The 20,729-nt window shown below is 44.0% G+C and overlaps 3 protein-coding genes across 4 annotated transcripts in view; 2 read left to right on the top strand and 1 right to left on the bottom strand.

Moving 5' to 3' along the window:
• The window catches only part of LOC120905702 (protein toll-like), a 46,352-nt gene extending 30,625 nt beyond the window's left edge, over positions 1–15,727 (top strand). The window contains exons 1-4 of one of the 2 annotated variants that reach the window (XM_040316713.1): positions 10,484–10,956; positions 11,870–13,121; positions 13,190–14,672; positions 14,741–15,727. In XM_040316713.1, the coding sequence (XP_040172647.1) occupies positions 11,932–13,121; positions 13,190–14,672; positions 14,741–15,241 (3,174 nt within the window). In that variant the 5' untranslated portion in view covers positions 10,484–10,956; positions 11,870–11,931 and the 3' untranslated portion in view covers positions 15,242–15,727. Of the gene's footprint in view, positions 1–10,483; positions 10,957–11,869; positions 13,122–13,189; positions 14,673–14,740 lie in introns of those variants that run through there. The other variant, XM_040316714.1, reaches the window with a different exon arrangement.
• LOC120905707 (cation-independent mannose-6-phosphate receptor) overlaps positions 1–20,650 on the bottom strand; it is a 105,007-nt gene extending 84,357 nt beyond the window's left edge. The window contains exons 1-3 of the mRNA XM_040316721.1: positions 19,449–20,650; positions 15,924–17,853; positions 15,785–15,846 (exon numbers count right to left, since the gene is read on the bottom strand). Of these exons, the coding sequence (XP_040172655.1) occupies positions 15,785–15,846; positions 15,924–17,853; positions 19,449–19,550 (2,094 nt within the window). The 5' untranslated portion in view covers positions 19,551–20,650. The remainder of the gene's footprint in view (positions 1–15,784; positions 15,847–15,923; positions 17,854–19,448) is intronic.
• Positions 1,134–4,806, top strand: LOC120905704 (protein toll-like). Its single transcript, XM_040316719.1, has 3 exons — positions 1,134–2,345; positions 2,419–3,889; positions 3,958–4,806. The coding sequence occupies exons 1-3, from the start codon at positions 1,180–1,182 to the stop codon at positions 4,291–4,293; spliced, it is 2,973 nt and encodes a 990-aa protein (XP_040172653.1). The 5' UTR covers positions 1,134–1,179; the 3' UTR covers positions 4,294–4,806.
• Positions 20,651–20,729: the final 79 nt, after the last annotated feature.

The following is a 20,729-nucleotide window of genomic DNA, read 5'->3' as shown; positions in this document are numbered from 1 at the left end:
GTTACCAAACTTGTTTCTACAGGGTAAATGTACCAATATTGGTGCAATTTTTAGTGATACAGATGTGCTTTAATGGATTTAAAGTATCATGAAGGTAAATTTATGAATAAATTGGAATATGATAAAATGCAATATGTTTAATCTGCGCGATCACAGCCATTTTTATCATGAAACACAACATATTTACGAAAAATACATATTTTTGTGACCGCTTCGTTGTACCTGTAATGGTGGTATGGTTCTTATAGTCGTCGTATTGTGTTCCTATAGTGGTGTCATATCAATATCAATGGAACTTAGTTTTGAAACTGTTTTCGTGTGAATAGCAAGGATTACTGTCATGATATTGACTTCTTGTGTAATTTGTACAAAATGTATTTGATTCATGAAAATATTCACTAGAGTACTGCATAACACCTGTTGTCAACCCACAACCAAAAGAGTGTGCTTGATTTGAAGTCGATTTTTCACTTAACCAGATATGCAAATTTTGTCCTTTGTTTGGTAATGTACTTATGGAAACCTATTTATGTTGATTATTTTAGTGAAAACAGTACTATATTTAAAAAATATCCTCGAACAAAATCTAAAATGACCACTATAGGAACATGCCTGTTTTGTGTAATGACACTATGGTAAAAAACAACTCTTAAAAAAATATATAACTAAAGGCAATGAATTTTAGTAAATCAATAACATTTCATAACAATTATGTTGAGAAATAAAACTAGTAATCCATTGTTATGCGGTCATTTAAAACGTAAAAAAATATGAGTTTCGTTATGAAATCCTATGCATTTTGGAAAAACGTTGTTAACTTTCACAAAATAATGGATTTTTCGGTCATTAGGTAACGGATTCACCACATTTAACTTTTCATCCCATCTTGAAAGACCATATAACATTTCACACTAACATAAATAACTTAATTACTTTAAAATTGTCGTATGGTACGCATTTTAGTACAATACCACCACTATTGGTACCACTGTAGGTACGTTCACCCTGATCATGTTTTATAGTGTTACTGCTCAAGCCTAATGTTGGCGCTGTAGAATGTTTATATACAAGATGCTCTTCTTCAAAGCCTTTCAGTTTGTTGAAAACCACACGTATGTTGTTTTTATTTTCAGGTTTCTACAAACATTTATTAGCTCTTCAGCTTTCTCTTGCTCTTCAATGGCCCACGACGCTTCATTGTACTATCTGATCCTGCTGTTTTTACTGACATCAAACGCCTGCGGAAATGACTGCATCGTTTCAAATCCATCTAGCGTGCAATCCAAAATTGAATGTTTCCATTTTGACATTTACACGGACTTAATGAGGGTTACATGTTCGAATAAGCCCGACTATAAGCTGCTTCAACACACTCCAAAACTAGAGCGCTTTGCTTTCAAAGAGCTGGTTTATCAGAACTGCTCACTCCCGATCGGCAATCAGTCACTTGTGGAGCTGCTTTCGGCCTTTCTCGATCGCACTCAGCTATCATATACCAGTAAAATGTCCTTGATAGACAATACAAAACATTCCAAGAATATCACATTGGATCCGCAGCTATTTGCTGGACTTCAAAAACTACACACTCTTATCATACAAAATCTTGCTGACATCTCGTTTGACAATCCTCTGCTGTTCAGACACCTGTCCAAGCTAAAGAAACTCCATTTTTACGGAAGGAATCGTGTTTCTGGAAAATTTGTATATCAACTCAGGCAACTCTCACATCTTTACATACAGAATTCTGACATGGAGATACTACCAAAAGAGCTAGTTTCCAACCTGCCTAAACTTAAGACTCTGTACCTCGACAAAAATAAACTCAAGCATGTTAGTCAGTTTACCACGCTACCGAATCTTATGTATCTAAACATCAGTTCTAACCAACTAGTGAAACTACAAGAAGACGTGTTCAGCACGCTGCCGAAACTCAAGATACTTGACCTGTCGTCAAATAAACTAACGAGACTTCCCACCGATTTGTTATCGGAAAACAACCACCTGGAAGTCTTTAAGGCAGATAATCAGAAATGTTCGGAACTTGTACTAGAAACACAATTGTTCGCTTATCTACGATTTCTTAAGGAAGTGTCTTTATCCAACTGTAAAATAATCGCACTACCGGAAGGACTTTTTGAAGATTGTTTCAAACTAATCAAAGTTGACCTTAGCCACAACAAATTACAAAGCATTCCGGAGGATCTGTTTCGAGATTTGGAAAACTTGCAAGAGCTTTATTTACAAAACAACGTGTTGACGAACCCGCTACCAGACACCTTACTGCGTGATGCAATTAATTTGTGCATTCTTCACCTTGAAAAAAACAATATAAAATCGTTGAATAAGTAAGGGCAAGTCATAATACTTTGTCGAGAATATGTCGAATGACTTTCATTACATTTCAATCTTCTCTTTCAGTCAACTACTGGAATCCACAGAAAAATTAAAAGAATTACATCTTGACAATAACCAGATGTATATGATCGATCTGGATGCGTTCAAATCACAGGCAAAGTCTCTAATCAGACTCAATCTCAGCCACAATCGACTGACACTGCACGAGAATAGCAAAACTGGATTCTACAGCAATCGGAGGATTAACAGCACATCATGGGCGCTTTTCAGCCATTTAAACAAAATTCAATATCTGGACCTCTCACACAATTTGATCGTCAACATATCTGATCATTTTAAAAAATATTGGAGAAATCTTAAATTTCTGAATCTATCGCACAACTTTATCACACACGTCAGCTATACAGATTTTCCATTTCTGTCGACCAAGATTAACCTGGTCAATTTGGAGTCAAACAAGATTACACATCCCGATTTCGACCCCAGCCGCATTGAACCACTCCATCGCTTACCCAACGAAATACTTCTCGCTGATAATCCACTCAACTGTGACTGTATTTCCTCGTCGCTAGTCACATATCTACAGGTGCATTTGAATGCCAGTATATCAACCCCACTAAAGGGACTTCAATGCGCTCAGCCACCCGCGCTGTCTGCACGTCTACCGCAAACACTGCGCGCGGAGGATCTGCTTTGTGAAATTGATGCTGCCATTGATTTCTGTCCGATCGAGTGCAAATGCTACAAACGGCCCGTTGATCAGGCGGCTATAATCAACTGCACCGCTGTTGATCTTACCCGTGTTCCCGTCATCAAAAGCCCATCGATCATCAAATGTAGTTTTATCGAGCTGCATCTGGAACAGAATAAGCTGAATGCCCTATCTAACGGAAGTGAAGGATGGAATACCGTTCGCCGGCTTTACATCTCAAACAACAACTTCACCACCCTGCCTGGAGATAGTTTGCCCGTACAGCTCGAGCTTCTCGATGTCTCTGGCAATCAATTGACCGAGGTCGACGCAGCCTTCATACTCAAGCTGAATCATACCACTCTCCGAAACATCAGCCTGTCAGCGAATCCTTGGGATTGCCACTGTGAAAATCCACTGCTTGCGTTCGCCGTCGATAATGCAGCACGCATTACGGACTTCTCCACCCTCCAGTGCTCCGACGGTCAACCGATCAACTCGGCTACACTGAACGAGCTATGTGCTTGGACGACAACGCTCAGTTTCTATATCAGTTCGGCAGTTTCACTGTTACTTATTGTATGCTTACTCGCCATCTGGTTATACATGAAATACAGCCTGGAGATCAAAGTGTGGCTCTTCAAGCATAATTTGCTACAGTGGTTGGTCACGGAGGAGCAAATCGATATGGATAAGCGATACGATGCATTTATTTCGTACTCGCACAAGGATGAGGAGTTCGTCACAGACCAGCTGTTACCGAGGCTTGAGAGCGAAGAGCTCAACTTCAAAATCTGCTGGCACGTGCGTGACTTTATGCCGGGCGAGATGATTGCCACCCAGGTTAGTGACAAACGGCGTTTTCTATTCATCTATAATCATAATATTGATCAATTCAATTCTTCTTCCAGATAACGAAAGCGGTCGAGGATTCACGACGCACCATTATCATCCTCTCGCTCAACTACCTCGAGTCTGTGTGGGGTCAGATGGAATTTAACACTGCGTACTTACAATCGTTGGAGGACAAGCGCAACCGCATCATTCCCATCATCTACCAGGATATTGGCGATATCGATCAGCTCGACCCAGAGCTCCAAGCGTATATCAAGACCAACACTTACGTCCGCTGGGATGATCCGTGGTTCTGGGATAAGCTACACTACGCCATGCCCCGTAAGCGTCACCCAAAGCACGAGCAGCCAACCTGCAACATTTCCATGTCGTCTTTAAACAAGACAAACTAATTGCTAGCCGCACTACCGATTATGTCACACAAGTACAACACCGTATCACAGTCACATCTAACCAGGAAATATAATTCAACAGACCGCTAGGATACTAAATAATTCCCATTGTAATTTGAGCCACCTGTAAAAGCAAAAATAGGCACAGTGTTTTGAAATAAATAGGAATATTGCCACAAGATGTTCTAAAACCCGGGTCTAAGTATCGATCAAAAGTCAAATGTCATTTAAATAGAAAAGAAATCAACATTATTTTGCTTTTATACTATCAGAAATGTTTCATTAAACTATTCAGTCGATCGCAGCGTACGTAAACAAAGTAAAATTAAAAACGTATCATGATAGAGGTATATTTTTCAGTAAATACAGCTCAACAATCATTTAATCGTATACTTACAAACCATCTTGATGAATAAATTAAATGCATTCCATTTGATTCCCCGCTTTGTTGATGGTGAAAAAATAATGGTCAGCGGGGAATCACTAGGAATTGTACTTAATGCATAATTTTAATATGTTTTACATTCTTAATAGTTGGAGAATTGAATTTCCTTTCTTTTGGTGTACAATATGAATTATATTCTGATATAATCCGACTGATATATCAGATGAAATATAGCAAAAAAAAACAAATTATACGCTCACTTTCACGCAAGGTCTAAAGCGACCTAAGAACATTTCCAAGTGGTATTTCGTAAGTGGGGAAGGGACTTCACTGTTAATACATAATTTGAATTTACAAATTACAAGCACGAAATAGAATGGCAATGAAACATACATAACACTCCAACATTTAAAAAAAAGAAATAAGTCTATCAAATAACGTTAAAAATATTCAATAAAGTAAATTTTAACAACACATGTAATTCCATGCAATTCACATGGAACCCCTCAAAACGAGTACCCTTTATAACGAGCACACATGAATGTTCAACAAATACCTCTTAACAGGTTGGCTGATAAGTTCCCGGTATAACAAAGAAAAACACATTTTTTTGTCAAAATTCGTTTTTATTATTCAACATAGTTCCCTTCAAGAGCGATACAACGATTCCCAAGTGACATTTGCTCGAAATTGTTTTCCCATATCTGCTCGATTAGTACTCGATACGCTTGAAATTTTGGATTAGTATGTGATCAAGTGTGTTGAAAGCGCCAAAATTTGGTGCGTTCGTAAATTAGACGTTCCTCTATCGATGGACGATGCCGTCGAGGTCATTTTTCATTCAAAGCTATGGTTTTTTGATGAAAAACAAAGCTAATTTTGTGTGACATTATTTTATATAAAAAAAGATATTATTTAAGTATAAAATGGGAACATGGCCAACTAAAACGATAGGAAACATCATTTCCGAGCGAATGTAGAAGAAAGTAACGAAAAAGCCGCATCACAGTTGATTTTAAAGGACTTTTTCTGAATTCCCTTAAACTGGTGCAGTTTAAGGGAAGTTTAAGGCTCCAGTTTAAGGGAATTTGCTCGAATTCCCGATTATTCGTGCTCGAAAATGTCAATTGGGTTATAACGACCTTCCAATTTTTTGATACCATTTTGGTAGTACTCCTTCGGTTTTGCCTCAAAATAGGCCTCAGTTTCGGCGACCACCTCTTCATTGCAGCCAAATTTTTTTTTTTTGCCCCGCGAGCATCCTTTTGAGGTCTGAGAACAAGAAAAAGTCGCTGGGGGCCAGATCTGGAGAATACGGTGGGTGGGGAAGCAATTCGAAGCCCAATTCATGAATTTTTGCCATCGTTCTCAATGACTTGTGGCACGGTGCGTTGTCTTGGTGGAACAACACAATAACAAAAGTTGCTTGACAAAAGACGCTCTGTCTCACAAACTAATTGACATACAGACGTCAAATTTTGACACGAATCATTTGAAGGTTGGTACTATATAAAAAAATATGTATTTAATACTAGCGGCGCCATCTATGTGTCAGACCGGGGACTTATCAGCCAACCTGTTATAACCAGCAAAATCTCACATAACAAGCAATATCATTTGTGTTCCTGGCGCGTTTTTTTGGTGCCGATGTAAAATCAAGATCAAGATTGGTAAACGATGAGCATATCTTTAATTTTGATTATCGCTCAGGCAAATAAGAGCTACGATACTAATTTATTATTTAAAATTAACTTTAAAATTGACAGGAGGAAAGTGTCGTATAATTGTGTGAGGCACAAGTTTTACGTTGCTTTCTTCTCTACTCTATCCTCTTGGAAACAACGTTTCCAAAAAAAAAACTAAATTTTCACAAAGTAACGCCACGCAAAATTTGCTTTCGTTTTTCGCAAAATATTTAAGCAAATGAATCTTAAACGAATTGGACGCCATTATCTTCCGATAGAAGAAGGTAATACAGTCGCACAAACTAAATTTTGACGCTTTCTACGCGGTTTATCACACACAAATCCACAATTTTGTGTCTCGAGCACCATTAGAGCAGACCACGATAAAAATTTAGAACAAATGTCACTTAGGAAGTGTCGCGGAAAATTGTTTGGGTCGTTTAGAAGCAATGTAAAGGAAACATCTTATTTCCAATCAGCAGCTACCAACGGCTACTTGATCCGCTAAAAATGATTTTTTTTTACGTTTCTAGTCAGACTTGAATTCGAGGCGAATCCCCAACGAATATAAACTTTAGTCAAGCATTTCGAGATGATTATTTACAATGGTATCAGAAAATGCTCCAAAACATAAAAATAACCAAGCAAATCGATGAATATTTCAATAACAAATGAAGTAAGAGAAATTTTGGCTAGTGCCCTGAGAAATTATTTATTTAGTTTTTTTTTTACTTTCATGTGAAATGCACTTGCGTGTGTAGTATTATTCTGTATGACTCTTGAAGCGCCCATTTTTTATAACGGAGACTATTGATTTGACGCCCCACAAGGCCCGGCACCCTTGGCGACCACCAGCCTCACCAATACCACACTACGGGCATTACAATGAGCTATAAACAAATGGATTCTAAATGACCAGTGCTGTATTTGTTCTTCCATTACTTCTTTCAAATTCAAAAAAGTAATCGAGGAATCACGACGCGCCTTTATCATCCTCTCGCTCAACAACTTCGAGTCTGTGTGGGGTCAAATGGAATTTAACACTGCGTACTTACAGTCGTTGGAGAACAAGCGCAACCGCGCCATTCCCATCATCTACCAGGATCGATCAGCTCGATTCGGAGCTACGGGCCTACCTCAAAACCAACACGTACGTCCGCTGGGATGATCCGTGGTTCTGGGATAAGCTACACTACACCATGCCCCGTAAGCGTGGTCCATAACACGAACAGGCAACCGAACACATTCCCATGACGTCTTTAATGAAGCACCACGTGTTGCGTGATAGCAACAGTCTCGATGATGTCACCCATGGACAAACTGGCATTACAGCCCCCTCAAGAAAGCATCATGCATATCTCCAAAGATGATACAAACTAGTCCGAACCCTCCAGACTAGGCCCTGCAACAATTTTTGCCTGTTGCACCCAGTAAGATAGTCAGTAAGAGTCTAACTATCCATCCGAACCACCGAAGAGCAGGTTGCAATTATAATTAAATCTTTCATGTATTATATGTTTATTCTCATGTATTTCTCAACAACATTCGCACCTGTTTCGTTCACTAACAAGTTAACATCAGCAATAAAGCTCTGTTGCTGTAGAATCGAGTTACTTAATACAGACAGTAAAATAAACAATTTTTATGTATTCAGGAGGGACGGCTTTGCCGGATTGCTTAAAATAAACAATTTTTGACATATACAAATAAATAACATCAAAAGAACAGTCTTCTTCTTCTTCTTTGGCTCAACAACCGATGTCGGTCAAGGCCTGCCTGTACCCACTTGTGGGCTTGGCTTTCAGTGACTAATTGATTCCCCCCCATAGCAGGATAGTCAGTCCTACGTATGGCGGCGCGGTCTATTTGGGGATTGAACCCATGACGGGCATGTTGTTAAGTCGTACGAGTTGACGACTGTATTACGAGCCCGGCTAAACCGGTAACTATTCAATGAATACCGGCAAAAGAACTGTATTTCATTGAAATTTGAATAATTATCTACAAAAAATGAATAAAATTGTAATGTACAGAGGAATGCAAAGACTTGTCCTTCGACGCCTTTCATTAGATTCCGTACAACCGATATATCGTCTTATCTAGCTATTTTCTCCAGTAGTATACAATTGGTAAAGGTCGTTTATTACTTTTGTCGGTTGTTTTTCAATTCTTACTCAATTCTAACGGAAGAAAACTGAATTAGGAAAAAAACATGCAAATTAAAGATTTGTTTTTCTTAGCTCATAAGCGCTATGTGGTTGCCGTAATCATCAACTATAAAACCCCAATCTACAATATCTGTTACAATGTTTCATCGGGCCTTCCTGCTCACAAATCATCTGATCTGGTAAAACCCTCCTGATAATAAACAAAGACAATCATAACATTTCTCAAGCAAGCAATTCGGTATTTCCATTGCATCTTAAATAGCAAAAGTAGCTCTTTGGATTCCGGTGCACAACTATACAGAATCAATCCTTCTGGTTGATTGAAGGAGTGTATTTATTTTGATCACGGCTTTTTCAGAGTTTTGTACTAAAACCCCCAATTATTTAAAAGATGGGGTAGAAAGTGTGTAAATGAACATCTAGTATAAAAAATAGTTTATGTTAAATTACAGTTATATGTTTTATTCCTGAGAAATAATGCTAAATTTACCCGTAATGCTGCAATTTGTAGTGGTGCACATATGTTTTAGTATATTAAGATTAAAGAAGGTAAATATCGCATATTTCAATAAATTAAAATTGTAGCATGTTTTGTCTTCCTAAACAAATACAATTAAAAAAAAAGTTTTCTCTGCTTTGGTTACAATATGGCTAATCTTCTTCTTGTTATTTGGCACACAACCGTTGTCGGTCAAGACCGTTGTCGGTATGAGTTGACAATTGTTGCACGAATCACGGCTAACTTGATTTGAATGATTTGTGGTTTGATTTGAACAGTAAAGATTGATTGCTGATGTAATATCGAATTTCTGATTAATATACGCATCAAACTTTATTAATTGAATTGATGAAAATTTTGACTGTAGCTTTAGATTAATATAATAAGCGCAGTGCAGATATAAACATCAAACGTCAATTTTTTGCTCATTTTTTTATATTTGTCATTTTTCATTATGACATATTAATATGAAATCTGTTTAGGTAACGACTTAGGTTTAAGTTTTGATTGATGAGATGTTTTTGTACCTATAATGGCACTATAAAAATAATGAGAAAAAATGATAAAATGATGCCAAAACAAAATGGATTTGTGTAAATCAACTATGATTAATGATGATTTTTGTTGAATGAACAACCTTTAAAAAAGAAATAAAGTTACTCTCTTTGCTTATGAGGTCCAAAGCAATCCTGAAAAATGTTGACACAAATAAAGAAAAATTCCGCGACGTAACATCGTTGTATGACATGTGTGCTGCCTGTTAGCTAGTATAGCTAGTATAGTATGAAATATGCAGATCTGTTATATTTCAAAATCAGTAATAGGCATTATTGGTGGCATAATAGGTTAAGGAATTGGCAAAAAAAAACCATTAGGATCTGCAGAAGAGATTAAATGAACGATTTTTTCATGAGCCACGATTTTATACAGGTCAAAATTAAAGCTCAAATCTCTACTAACTTTGGTTTTTCCAAATTGACCGGGAAAGTACGACCGTATAGGTAGCGGACCAGTAAAACTACCCGTTTAAGCAGCGCCAGACATTGGAATGTGATACGTAGCTACTGTTTTGGTTTGTAATACTGGCACGTGATTTTTTCCCGCCGACAAACGTGATTTGCGATACAAATCTGAGCCGTGATTGCTTGTCTTTGTTTTAGCAAGTGTAACTTTATTCCCCATAATTCTCTATACTTCCAGGAAAATGTGGCAGCGCTAGTTGAATGCCACCGTTTGTTTGACACGTATTTAAGCTATCTCGTATAGCATCCAATAAGCTGCAATCGACTGGACTACTATACAGTGTGTCCAGTAAATCAATACCCCTTTTTGTTCGCTAGAAACATACACACATATAAACATAAAAGCCAATACAAAGCAGGAGTTACAGGCGCCCTACCAAGCGCGAGAGAGGGCGCAACACGATGCGATATGCTCACGGATTCGCTGTGCCCTCCCTCGTCAGTACGCTCTCAGTAGCTCGCGGCAACGGACGGAGTTTCGCGGGCTAGTTGACGCAGGGCTGACGCACCACCAAAGTTTGTACCCTTAGGTTTTGTTTGTGTGCGTGAAGCAACAGTCGCGATCGTTCGATAGAAAGGGTAGACGGGTTTTGTTGTTTACACGCATTTCGCGGCCACAGACACAATAGACACTACCTGCGGATCGATCGCCTAGCGCGCACGCACACCCATACACATGCATCGCGTGCACGCGTCAAGGTGTTTGTGTGAAGCAAAACAGTCATCTGGGAAAGCCCCGAAAGCACGTAATTGGCACGGTGGCTAACCGCGTTGGGGAAAGGCACACGCAGAACAAAAACAAGTCGAGGCCTATTCGCGCGTTGAGCAGAGGCAGACCGGACCACGGGAACGCATTACGTCGTGCGAAGTAGTACGGCGACACCACCACGCAGCCACCGGACAGGTAAGTCGTGTGAATGCCGCAGTGTTGTGTATTACACCTAATTTTTTATGTAAAATCAGTGCTTGCCAATGTTCACCCCGGCAGCGTATGCCACATTAATTCAATCATATAGTTTTACGCATCTCGTCGCTCTTGTAACGTACTACGCCATCAGTGAAACCGGTTACCATTCGACGTACCCCACAGACGATAAGCGACGTCCGCGATCGTCCGGATGTGGTTAAGCGTGTGTGTTCGTGTGTTTATGTGTTGCTGTGCGTCAAGTGAATGCAGCCTCTCCTCTTCTCGCTCACCGACTCTACGCCATATCTCGGATCTTTGATCACTCGACTCATCAACGGCCAACACACACTGAACCAGGGCCAAAGATCCTGACGTAGTGACATTTTTCCGCTGTACTACTGTAGAGCGATAGAGTAATTACGGCCATCTTCGATTTATTGATCGACAAGATCGCGTTACGCAATGAACAATTTTGCACTGCTGCCGAAAGACTAACAGCCATGTTTTAAAACGGCAGCAGTTTCCGTTTCCATTTGCAGCTTTCAACCCACACGTCATTCAACCTAGTACGTTCCTCAAAGATCCATGGAGTGCCGATGCTACTGATAGGCTGCATTAATTTCAGAATCCATTCTCATCTATGCAATCGTTTACAATTGTCCATTTATGCATCTGATTTGTATGTGCTTGTTGGGACCGACCATGACTACTGACATTGTCTCATTACATCAACTACAGTATAGAACCACTACCACTACTACAGAATGACGACAATGCCAGAATGGTTGGCAAATATATTCATATACAAAGGAAACATACCCGTCAAACTAGTTTGCATCTAATCGTAATCCCGATCAGCAACATTATCGCTAACACGTAATACCTATTATTCGTCTGTTGTTCTTTTCAGGATCAGGGAGAAACAATATACGCTCAACATCAACTCTACCATCCACCCCGCCATCCTCCTCGATGGGTTCCGTCTGGGTGTGCTGTCTGAGCCTGATGGTCTTACTGACGGCACAAGCCAGCGGCAATGACTGCACCGTGGAAAAGCACTCTGACTTGGTATCGAAAGCGAAATGTCCAGGATTCAACGTTCAACTTACACTGCACACAAACCCTCGCCAGCTGGAGGTGACCTGTTCCGACAAACCCGACTTTCAACTGCTTGAAAACATCCAAAACCTACCCCGCTTCAAGTTTGAAGAGCTGGCTTATCAAAACTGCCCACTCCCGGTAGGCAATCAGTCGCTCGTAGAACTGCTCTCGGTCTTTCTCGATCGCACCCAACTTTCCTCGATCCGCAGGCTTTTCTTCGTCGACAATGCGAAACTTTCGGACCAGGTCACGCTCGATCCGCAACTATTTGCCGATCTGCCCAAACTGCAGGTGCTGTCGATGAAAAATTCCTCCCGCATGCCGCTCGACAATCCAGAACTGTTCAAGTACTTGCAGAGCCTAACGTGGATCGATCTGCGAGAAGGCGATGGTGGCAGTCGCAACTCAAAAGTGTTGCTACACACACTGACTCAGTTGACCACGCTCGAGTTGACGGAAAACGAGCTCACCACACTACCAACTGAGCTGATCACCGATTTGCCCAGCCTCGGATCACTAACGTTGTACCATAATAAGTTGGAGCGTATCGAACAGTTTGCTGACCTCCCGAATCTCACTTCACTTGATCTAACGTATAACGAGCTGGATACCCTGCAAGAGGACGTGTTCGATAAGCTGCCGAACCTTACACACCTGTTCCTTAATTCGAACAAGCTCACAAGCCTACCTTCCGGGCTGCTCAAGCGTAACACGAAGCTTACGGTGTTTCGGGCAGACAATCAGCATGGCTCTGGACTTGTACTGGGAGATGAACTGTTCGCAGGACTAACGATGCTTGAGGACGTCTCTGTATCAAACTGTAAATTGACAACACTGCCGGAAGGACTCTTTACCGCGGCTAGCAAGTTAACCAAACTCGACCTCAGCGACAACAAGCTTCAAAGCCTCCCGGAAAATTTATTGCGTCATTCGTCCATCTTGAAGGAGCTCTATTTACAGCACAACGAGTTAATCAACATGTTGCCAGACACCCTGCTGCAGAGTACCAATAAGCTACGCATTCTCAACCTTGGTCATAACAAACTAACAACATTGAGCAAGTAAGATCAAGTCACATGTTGTTGTGTTCGAATTTGTTTCCAATATTTGTCCTTTTATCTTTTTGCAGATATCTACTGGATTCTAAACACTCTTTGGAAGAGCTGCATCTTGAATATAACCAGCTCTATATGATCGATAGGGATGCGTTCATGTCTCAGGCACAGTCACTAAAAATGCTCAATCTTAGCCACAACCAAGTGGCACTGCATGAAAATGGTACAGATGTATTTTACCTCGACGGTAAAACATATTACATATCCCGGACACCGTTCCACACCCTGGATCGATTGACTGACCTGGACCTTTCGTACAACGCCATCATCAAAATATTTGGAGACTTTAAAGGCTTCATGGGAAACCTTCAATCTCTTGACCTGTCGCATAACTCAATCTTGAACATTAGCGATACAAATTTTTCATTTCTGTCACCTAAAATTGAAAAGGTCAATTTGGAATCAAACAAGATTAGCATGTTCACTTTCAATGACAGTAAAAAATCTACCTTCAGTAATAGATCTATAAATACTCCAAGACAAATCCTTCTTGCAGATAATTCACTCAACTGTGACTGTATTTCCTCGTCGCTAGTAACTTATCTTCAAGATCAATTGAATGCCGGTAAATTCGTCCCGATAAAGGGACTTCATTGCGCTCAGCCTCCCGAGCTGCTAGGACGTAAACCGCAAGACCTGTCCCTCGAGGATCTGCTATGTAAAATTGATGTATCCTCTGGATTCTGTCCGACCGAGTGCAAATGCTACAAACGAGCCGTAGATCAGGGTGCTATTGTAAACTGCACCGCTGCTAATCTAACCCGAGTGCCTGTTATCAAAAGCCCCTCGATCATCGGCCGAAATATGATCGAGCTGTATCTGGAGCAGAATATTATAAAGGAGCTATCCAACGTGGGTGAAGGGTGGAATACCATTCGCCGACTTAACATAGCAAACAACAGCTTCACCACCCTGCCTGGAGATAGTTTGCCCGAACAGCTCGAGCTTCTCGATGTCTCTGGCAATCAATTGACCGAGGTCGACGCAGCCTTCATACTCAAGCTGAATCATACCGCTCTCCGAAACATCAGCCTGTCAGCGAATCCTTGGGATTGCCACTGTGAAAATCCACTGCTTGCGTTCGCCGTCGATAACGCAGCACGCATTGCTGGCTACTCTACCCTCCAGTGCTCCGACGGTCAACCGATCAACTCGGCTACACTAAATGATCTGTGTGCTTGGCCGACAACGCTTAAATTTTATATCAGCGCGGCAGTTTCACTGGTACTTGCTGCCTGCTTACTCGCTATCTGGTTGTACATGAAATACAGCCTGGAGATCAAAGTGTGGCTCTTCAAGCATAATTTGCTACAGTGGTTGGTCACGGAGGAGCAAATCGATATGGATAAGCGATACGATGCATTTATTTCGTACTCGCACAAGGATGAGGAGTTCGTCACAGACCAGCTGTTACCGAGGCTTGAGAGCGAAGAGCTCAACTTCAAAATCTGCTGGCACGTGCGTGACTTTATGCCGGGCGAGATGATTGCCACCCAGGTTAGTGACAAACGGCGTTTTCTATTCATTTATAATCATAATATTAATCAATTCAATTCTTCTTCCAGATAACGAAAGCGGTCGAGGATTCACGACGCACCATTATCATCCTCTCGCTCAACTACCTCGAGTCTGTGTGGGGTCAGATGGAGTTTAACACTGCGTACTTACAGTCGTTGGAGGACAAGCGCAACCGCGTCATTCCCATCATCTACCAGGATATTGGCGATATCGATCAGCTCGATCCGGAGCTCCGGGCATACCTCAAAACCAACACGTACGTCCGCTGGGACGATCCGTGGTTCTGGGACAAGCTGCACTACGCCATGCCCCACAAGCGCCGGCCGAAGGGTGTGCAGGCAACCGACAACATGCGCATGGCGTCCGTGGACAAACTAAATCTACTGAAAGCACCGGCCATCATGACACCGGCGTCATCCGAAACCACACCGCCTGTCGAACATGCCGAAAAGGGCATTGCGCACGACGGTCCACTAGGTTGCTATGGTGACCCTTCTAAACCTTCTACGATGCCGCCATTCATCATCAGCAATGGCATGTCCAACTAGTGCTTACCTTAGCCTATTTTTAAGAGTGTTGCGTCCAATCAACAAAAGAACATTACTTTTGTGCAGCTAATTTACGGCATCTTTACCTCTTACAACTTGACTAGCATACAGCAAAATGATATTGGACGGAGACAAAATCTCATTATGAAATGTGGAGGACTATTGAAATATTTTTTGTTTTGTAAATAGGTGCTATAACTCACAACCCTGTTGGCATCTAAAAACTAGTGATAACTTTTTTTTTACTTAATCTTTATACTTTTTTTAGTAATAAAAGAAATCCCAAGAGACGGAATTGTCTCGATAAGTAAGGAAACCGGAAAAATGTATATCCTAAAAGATGAGATTTGTTGTAAAGTTGAAGAATTTGTTTTCCAGTGAAACATTGGCAATATCGGTTAGTTTCGAGTATGGAAAACGTTGTTTTGTAATAATAATGTGTACAATAAAAATATAAGAATATACAATTTTGCCCCATTAAAAAAATATAATGTGCGATCTTCGTACAGACAAAACAATTTTCATCACCGTTCAGGTACTTACCGCTGCACGGTCTAATGGACTGTCTGGTGCACATACGACGGTTACGTTGAAGGTTTTTACGCCTAAAAAAAATACCCCAAATCATTAGACCAAACGAACAAACACACTTAAGACCTTTAGTGGGTGAGTTAGAACCTACCGTTAGTGTGGCTACAGTTGACCGCGTCTGGCACCGTATAGTGTAGGTTAAGAGCTCCGGCCCGATAGTCCACGCTGGCCGTGGGCCGTTTGTCGCACGGCGAGAGATCCTCCAGCACGCCATCCAAACGGATCCAGCTGCCGGTTGCGGCATTGTGGACGCTGCAGTTGCCCTGCTCGAACGGTACCGCCCGCTCCGGTGGACATATGACGGCCGTTGCCCAATCGAACCGATAGTGGCAGCCGTGCTCGATCTCGAGCAGTACCGGCGTACCACGGCCAGCCCTCGGCTGACAGCGGAACTCCACCGTGGTGGAAAGGTTCGTGACCGGATCCTGCGGGCACGGATCGCCCCGCAGGTACTTCATCAGCACGGTGTCGCCCGCCACCACGAGCGACACGTCCGGAAAGCCGAGCGTCGTTTCGTTGCGTGCCGTGACGCCGTCGAACGTTGCCTCGCATGCGGCCGCCCCGCCCCGGCAGCTCAACCCATACTGCGGCACGAGCGGGCGGCAGACGTTGAGGAAGTAGCGGCGACCGTGCGCCTCTCCACCCCGTGCCTCGTAGTTACGCGTCGAGTCGACGAGCGGCGTCAGGTCGACGTACTGATCGATGGTTGACTCGTTGTACGCGCCGCAAGCCATCAGAGCCGGTTCGCACACCAGCACCGTCTCGAAGTGCACCACCAGCTGGCAGTCGCCGTTCTCTACGACGGTCGGCGGCACGACCACACCGGTGCGGCCACCCTCCACCGGGTCCGTTTCGCAGATAAACTCGAGCCGCGTCTCCCAGCGCCGGCCGCTGGTTGCGTCGCACACGGCGCCCGAACGGTACAGCAGGTAGGGGGCACCGGTCGTTTCGTACTGCAGCTCGGACGCGATCGCTCCCAGCCCGACGGACTGCTTGGCGCTCACCTCGCATGCGCCCGCATCGAGCGGACAGCGGCTGGACGCCGGTATGTGGCAAACGCCCAGCTCGTACGTCCGATTGTCCCGCGAGGTCAGCGTGTAGGTGCGGTTCGCCAGCAGGCCCAAATCGTACCGCGTGCCGGTGATCGGATTCGTCACCGAGCAGGGCCGCGTGTCCCGGCAGGCGAGTGGCGTACGCCAGAGGAACTCGTGCGTACAGTTCCCCTTCAGTCCACGATACACCGGCACCGTCTCCAGCCCGTCCTCCCGGCCGCACTCAAACACAATCAGCGAGTTCGGGCAGCCGGTTGCGGACTTGGAGCGCATCTCCATCACCAGCCGACCGGTGGACGTGTCCACTTTCGGGTCCGCCACCGCCTGGCCGTAGTCCTGGTACTCGGTTCCATTCACCCGGCACACGCCCGTCCCCGGCGGGCACATGGTCAGGTGACCGTAGCGCACCGGTTTGCACACGGACAGCACGAACCGGGACCCGTCCGGGAGCGGTATCTCGTGGTTCGCACCGGCCAGCGGTAGCAGATTGAACGCGTGCCGATCGGTACCGTCCCGCACCGTGCACCGGTTGTTCGCGAGCCCGGTCGGCAGCGGCTGGCAGGCGAGCGGCGTATCCCAGAAGATGAAGTACCGGCACTGGTCGGGCGTGTGCGGGATGACACGCAAATCCTCCGGCGTGTGCTCGTAGCTGCACAGCAGTATGATGTCCAGCGTGTAGTGGCTGCCGTTGCCGCACGGCTCGCCGGTGAAGGAAAACTGGAACCGGCCGTCGTTCAGCTGCAGGTGGGGCTCGTACCCGAGCGTTATCTTGCGACCGGCGCGCATCAGGTAGGCGCGCGGCTCGGTACGGTTCACCGGCTGGCGCTCGTCGTCGCACACGTTAAAGAAGAACCGCTCGCCACTCTCCTCGGACGTCACGTGGTGGTTCAGGTCCGAGCTGAGCGCATTAAAATCGAACGTTACATTGTAGAGCGGATCCCGGACGATGCAATCGGTTCCATTCACCAGCTGCCAATGGATGGAGGGAGAAGAGAAGTTGCATTTTTTAAAGTGGCATTATTTAAGGAAATTATGTTTGAGAGTTAAAACATATTAAACGGTCTTCTTCTTCTTCTACTATTTGTTGGCGGCGCTACGACCTACGCGGTCCCCTGCCAGACTATATAGGCTTTCAAAACACAATTAGTGCCACGCAGCCGGATTTCTTGCTACGGGTGGACGGTTCATATGAGGCTTGAACCGACCACGGGCATGTTGTTAAGTCGTGCGAGCTGACGACTTGTACCGATGGGACCACCCAGACACTCAAAATATAAGCTTTGGATATTGGATAGCCTCTGCACTAGTGGTCGGAGCTCGGAATCGGACCTTCCCAATTTCGATTCCGTGCTTGGAATCAATTTCGAAGACGATTCCAAATGTATTCCGAATCCGGGATCGATTACGGAGCCGGCTATGGAGTCGATTCGGAGCCGATTTCGAAGTCGGATCAGAATCGGCTTCCGAATCGAAATTGACCTGGGAATCGCAATTTGCTCCGGTAACGAAATCAGGATTGACTCCAGAAACTTCGGAGTAAAAATCAGTTGTTCCGAATCATCAGAATTTCAGAAGCGAAATTAGTCCGGGAATCTCCATAAAAATGGATCGTCTACAAGTTAATTTTGATTCTTTGTGGCTATCAATACTTAGCCTGATTGGACTCAAATATCTATTCTTATGGAGATGCCGAAACCGACTACGATTTCGAAGCCGATTTTGGTTACGAAACCGATTGCGATTTTGGAACCAATTTCGGAGCCGATTCCAATTCTGAAGCCGATTCCAATTCCGGAGCCAATTCCGATTTGGGAGCCGATTTTGATTCCGGAACCGAATCGAATTTCGGAACCAATTTCTGAGCCGATGCCAATTCCGAAGTCGTTTCCGGAGCCGATTCCGGAACCGATTCCGAAACCAATCCCGAAACCGATTCCAGAATCGATTCCACAAACTGATTCCGGTCCTACTATCCGGAATCGATTCCAGAAAACTTCGGTTCATCACTACTCTGCACCTACTGCCGATGATTAGTACATCGATCCTGGGCGATGTTATTAAACAAACATCGGCTTATTATAAGTGTTTGCTAAGATGCTAGATATTGTATCGTGCTGCCTGAACATTCACACTCATCACGCGCTACCACTAACAGGTGTTCGCGCGTTGTTTGCGCGGCGCCTTTTGCGCGCTATCTGTGTCGTTGGTGTCAAATTGGCCTCTGGCGAGGGGTGACACCGTGTCGGCGTTAATGCTTATCTGGCAAATACGATAGCCCTGTGCGATCTGTGAATGCAATCCCGCCGACTAAGCGCTACGGGGAACGAAATGACCGGCGCTGACCGTGAAGCCATCAAGCCGATCCGGCAGCTTCAGTCCTAAAACGTAGAAAGCAGTTTCATAAAACAATCTACGGCCGAGTGGTGGTTGCTTGGTACGGGGCTACGACCAACAAGGTGTTACCATATCCAATGAGTCTTTTGCGGCCGCTTCCTAGCAAAGGCTTGTTGATGGTTGTTTTGAAACGTTGGACAACAGTTCCTGGGAGTGATGGGTTCACCTACCAGTTTTGATTGTGCTGCCGTTGCCATCAGCAGCTGCAGCAGCAGCACGGCCGTGCTGCCGATCGATTGCATGGCCGCTGTGCGACGGCGGGACGATGCCATGCCGTTTGATTTCCACGTCGAATTTCCCACTTTCGCTTACGCGTAAAAACGGAACACACACTTGTACGGATTCGCTGCTATTTGCTGCACAATTCGATGCTGTTCACACACACACACACACGCAGATACCCGAATTGTTGATAGAGCGTTGGGTTTTTTTTGTACACAATCCTTTTTTAGGTCAAAACTCAGAATAGATGCATTTCTTTGTGCGCACCACCTGCCTGTGACACCTGCTTACACACTGGCTCTCGTTGTCATGGGGTAGGGAAATGCGTTCTGGTCGCCGATAAAGGTATTTTCTTATCACAAAGCGAACACGCACACCTTTCTTTGTGGAGCAAGGGAGGGTATTTTAGCACCTGTTCTCACATACACACACTTGGGTCGTGCTGGCGGCTTGAGTTGTTGTTGTTTTTTTTTTTTCAAGTTTATGCGAAAAAGCGAATTGTTTTTGTTTTGCCTAATGCCGTCCACCCCCTGGGGTCGGGTGGCGCAGTGCTGCAAATCAAACACAAACAAACCCGAATTTTCCCGACGATACGTCGCGTGCAATCGAGTTCACCCTCTGGCTCTCCTTCCTTTTCTGTATTACACTGGTCTTTTTGCTGACAAATTTCCCAAGTACACAAAATATAGAAAAAAACAACCTCGTCACTCTACGGAAAGTGGTCTCTGCTGTTTTGCGTGTTGCAATCCGCAGCACGCAACGGTCAAATCGAGAGTCGAACAAGGGCGCTTCTTGTTTTGCGCCGGTGGAAAATCATAAACACGCGCACACTGGCACACACACACACACTCGCACACAAACACACACTCGTTGCGTCGCTTCGAGTCAGCTGGATCAGATGCGGGAGAAGTAAACAAGTGTGTTTGGCTCTGTTCGCGCCCACTGTACGTCTGATTGTGTGCATTCACATGATCTGTCTGCTAGACACGACGGTCCGCTGCCGAAGACCGACGATGACTCAGCGCCGTCGTGACCGCAGGAAAAGAAACAACAAAAAACGCCACTAAGTATGATGACTAAGTATGACTAAGAGGGTATGATTTTCCGCTTTAATTTCCCGTTCTGTTATCAATTTCTGGGCGATGTTTACAGTTTTCGCTTGCTTCGAGACGACCCGCTTGCCTTCAGCTTGCGGCTATAGGGGTGAAAGAGACGGAGAGACGCCGAGC

The sequence above is a fragment of the Anopheles arabiensis genome, chromosome X (genome assembly GCF_016920715.1).
Source record: "Anopheles arabiensis isolate DONGOLA chromosome X, AaraD3, whole genome shotgun sequence".
In the NCBI taxonomy this organism is placed as follows: Eukaryota; Metazoa; Arthropoda; class Insecta; order Diptera; family Culicidae; genus Anopheles; species Anopheles arabiensis.
This window is presented reverse-complemented; position numbering and strand designations above follow the sequence as displayed.

Bases quoted from the DNA above. Each gene is read 5' to 3' on its own strand.
- LOC120905704 (XM_040316719.1), top strand. From the start codon at position 1,180: ATGGCCCACGACGCTTCATTGTACTATCTGATCCTGCTGTTTTTACTG. The intron at 2,346-2,418 runs GTAAGGGCAAGT...CTTCTCTTTCAG, and splicing joins AATATAAAATCGTTGAATAA to TCAACTACTGGAATCCACAG. The intron at 3,890-3,957 runs GTTAGTGACAAA...TTCTTCTTCCAG, and splicing joins GCGAGATGATTGCCACCCAG to ATAACGAAAGCGGTCGAGGA.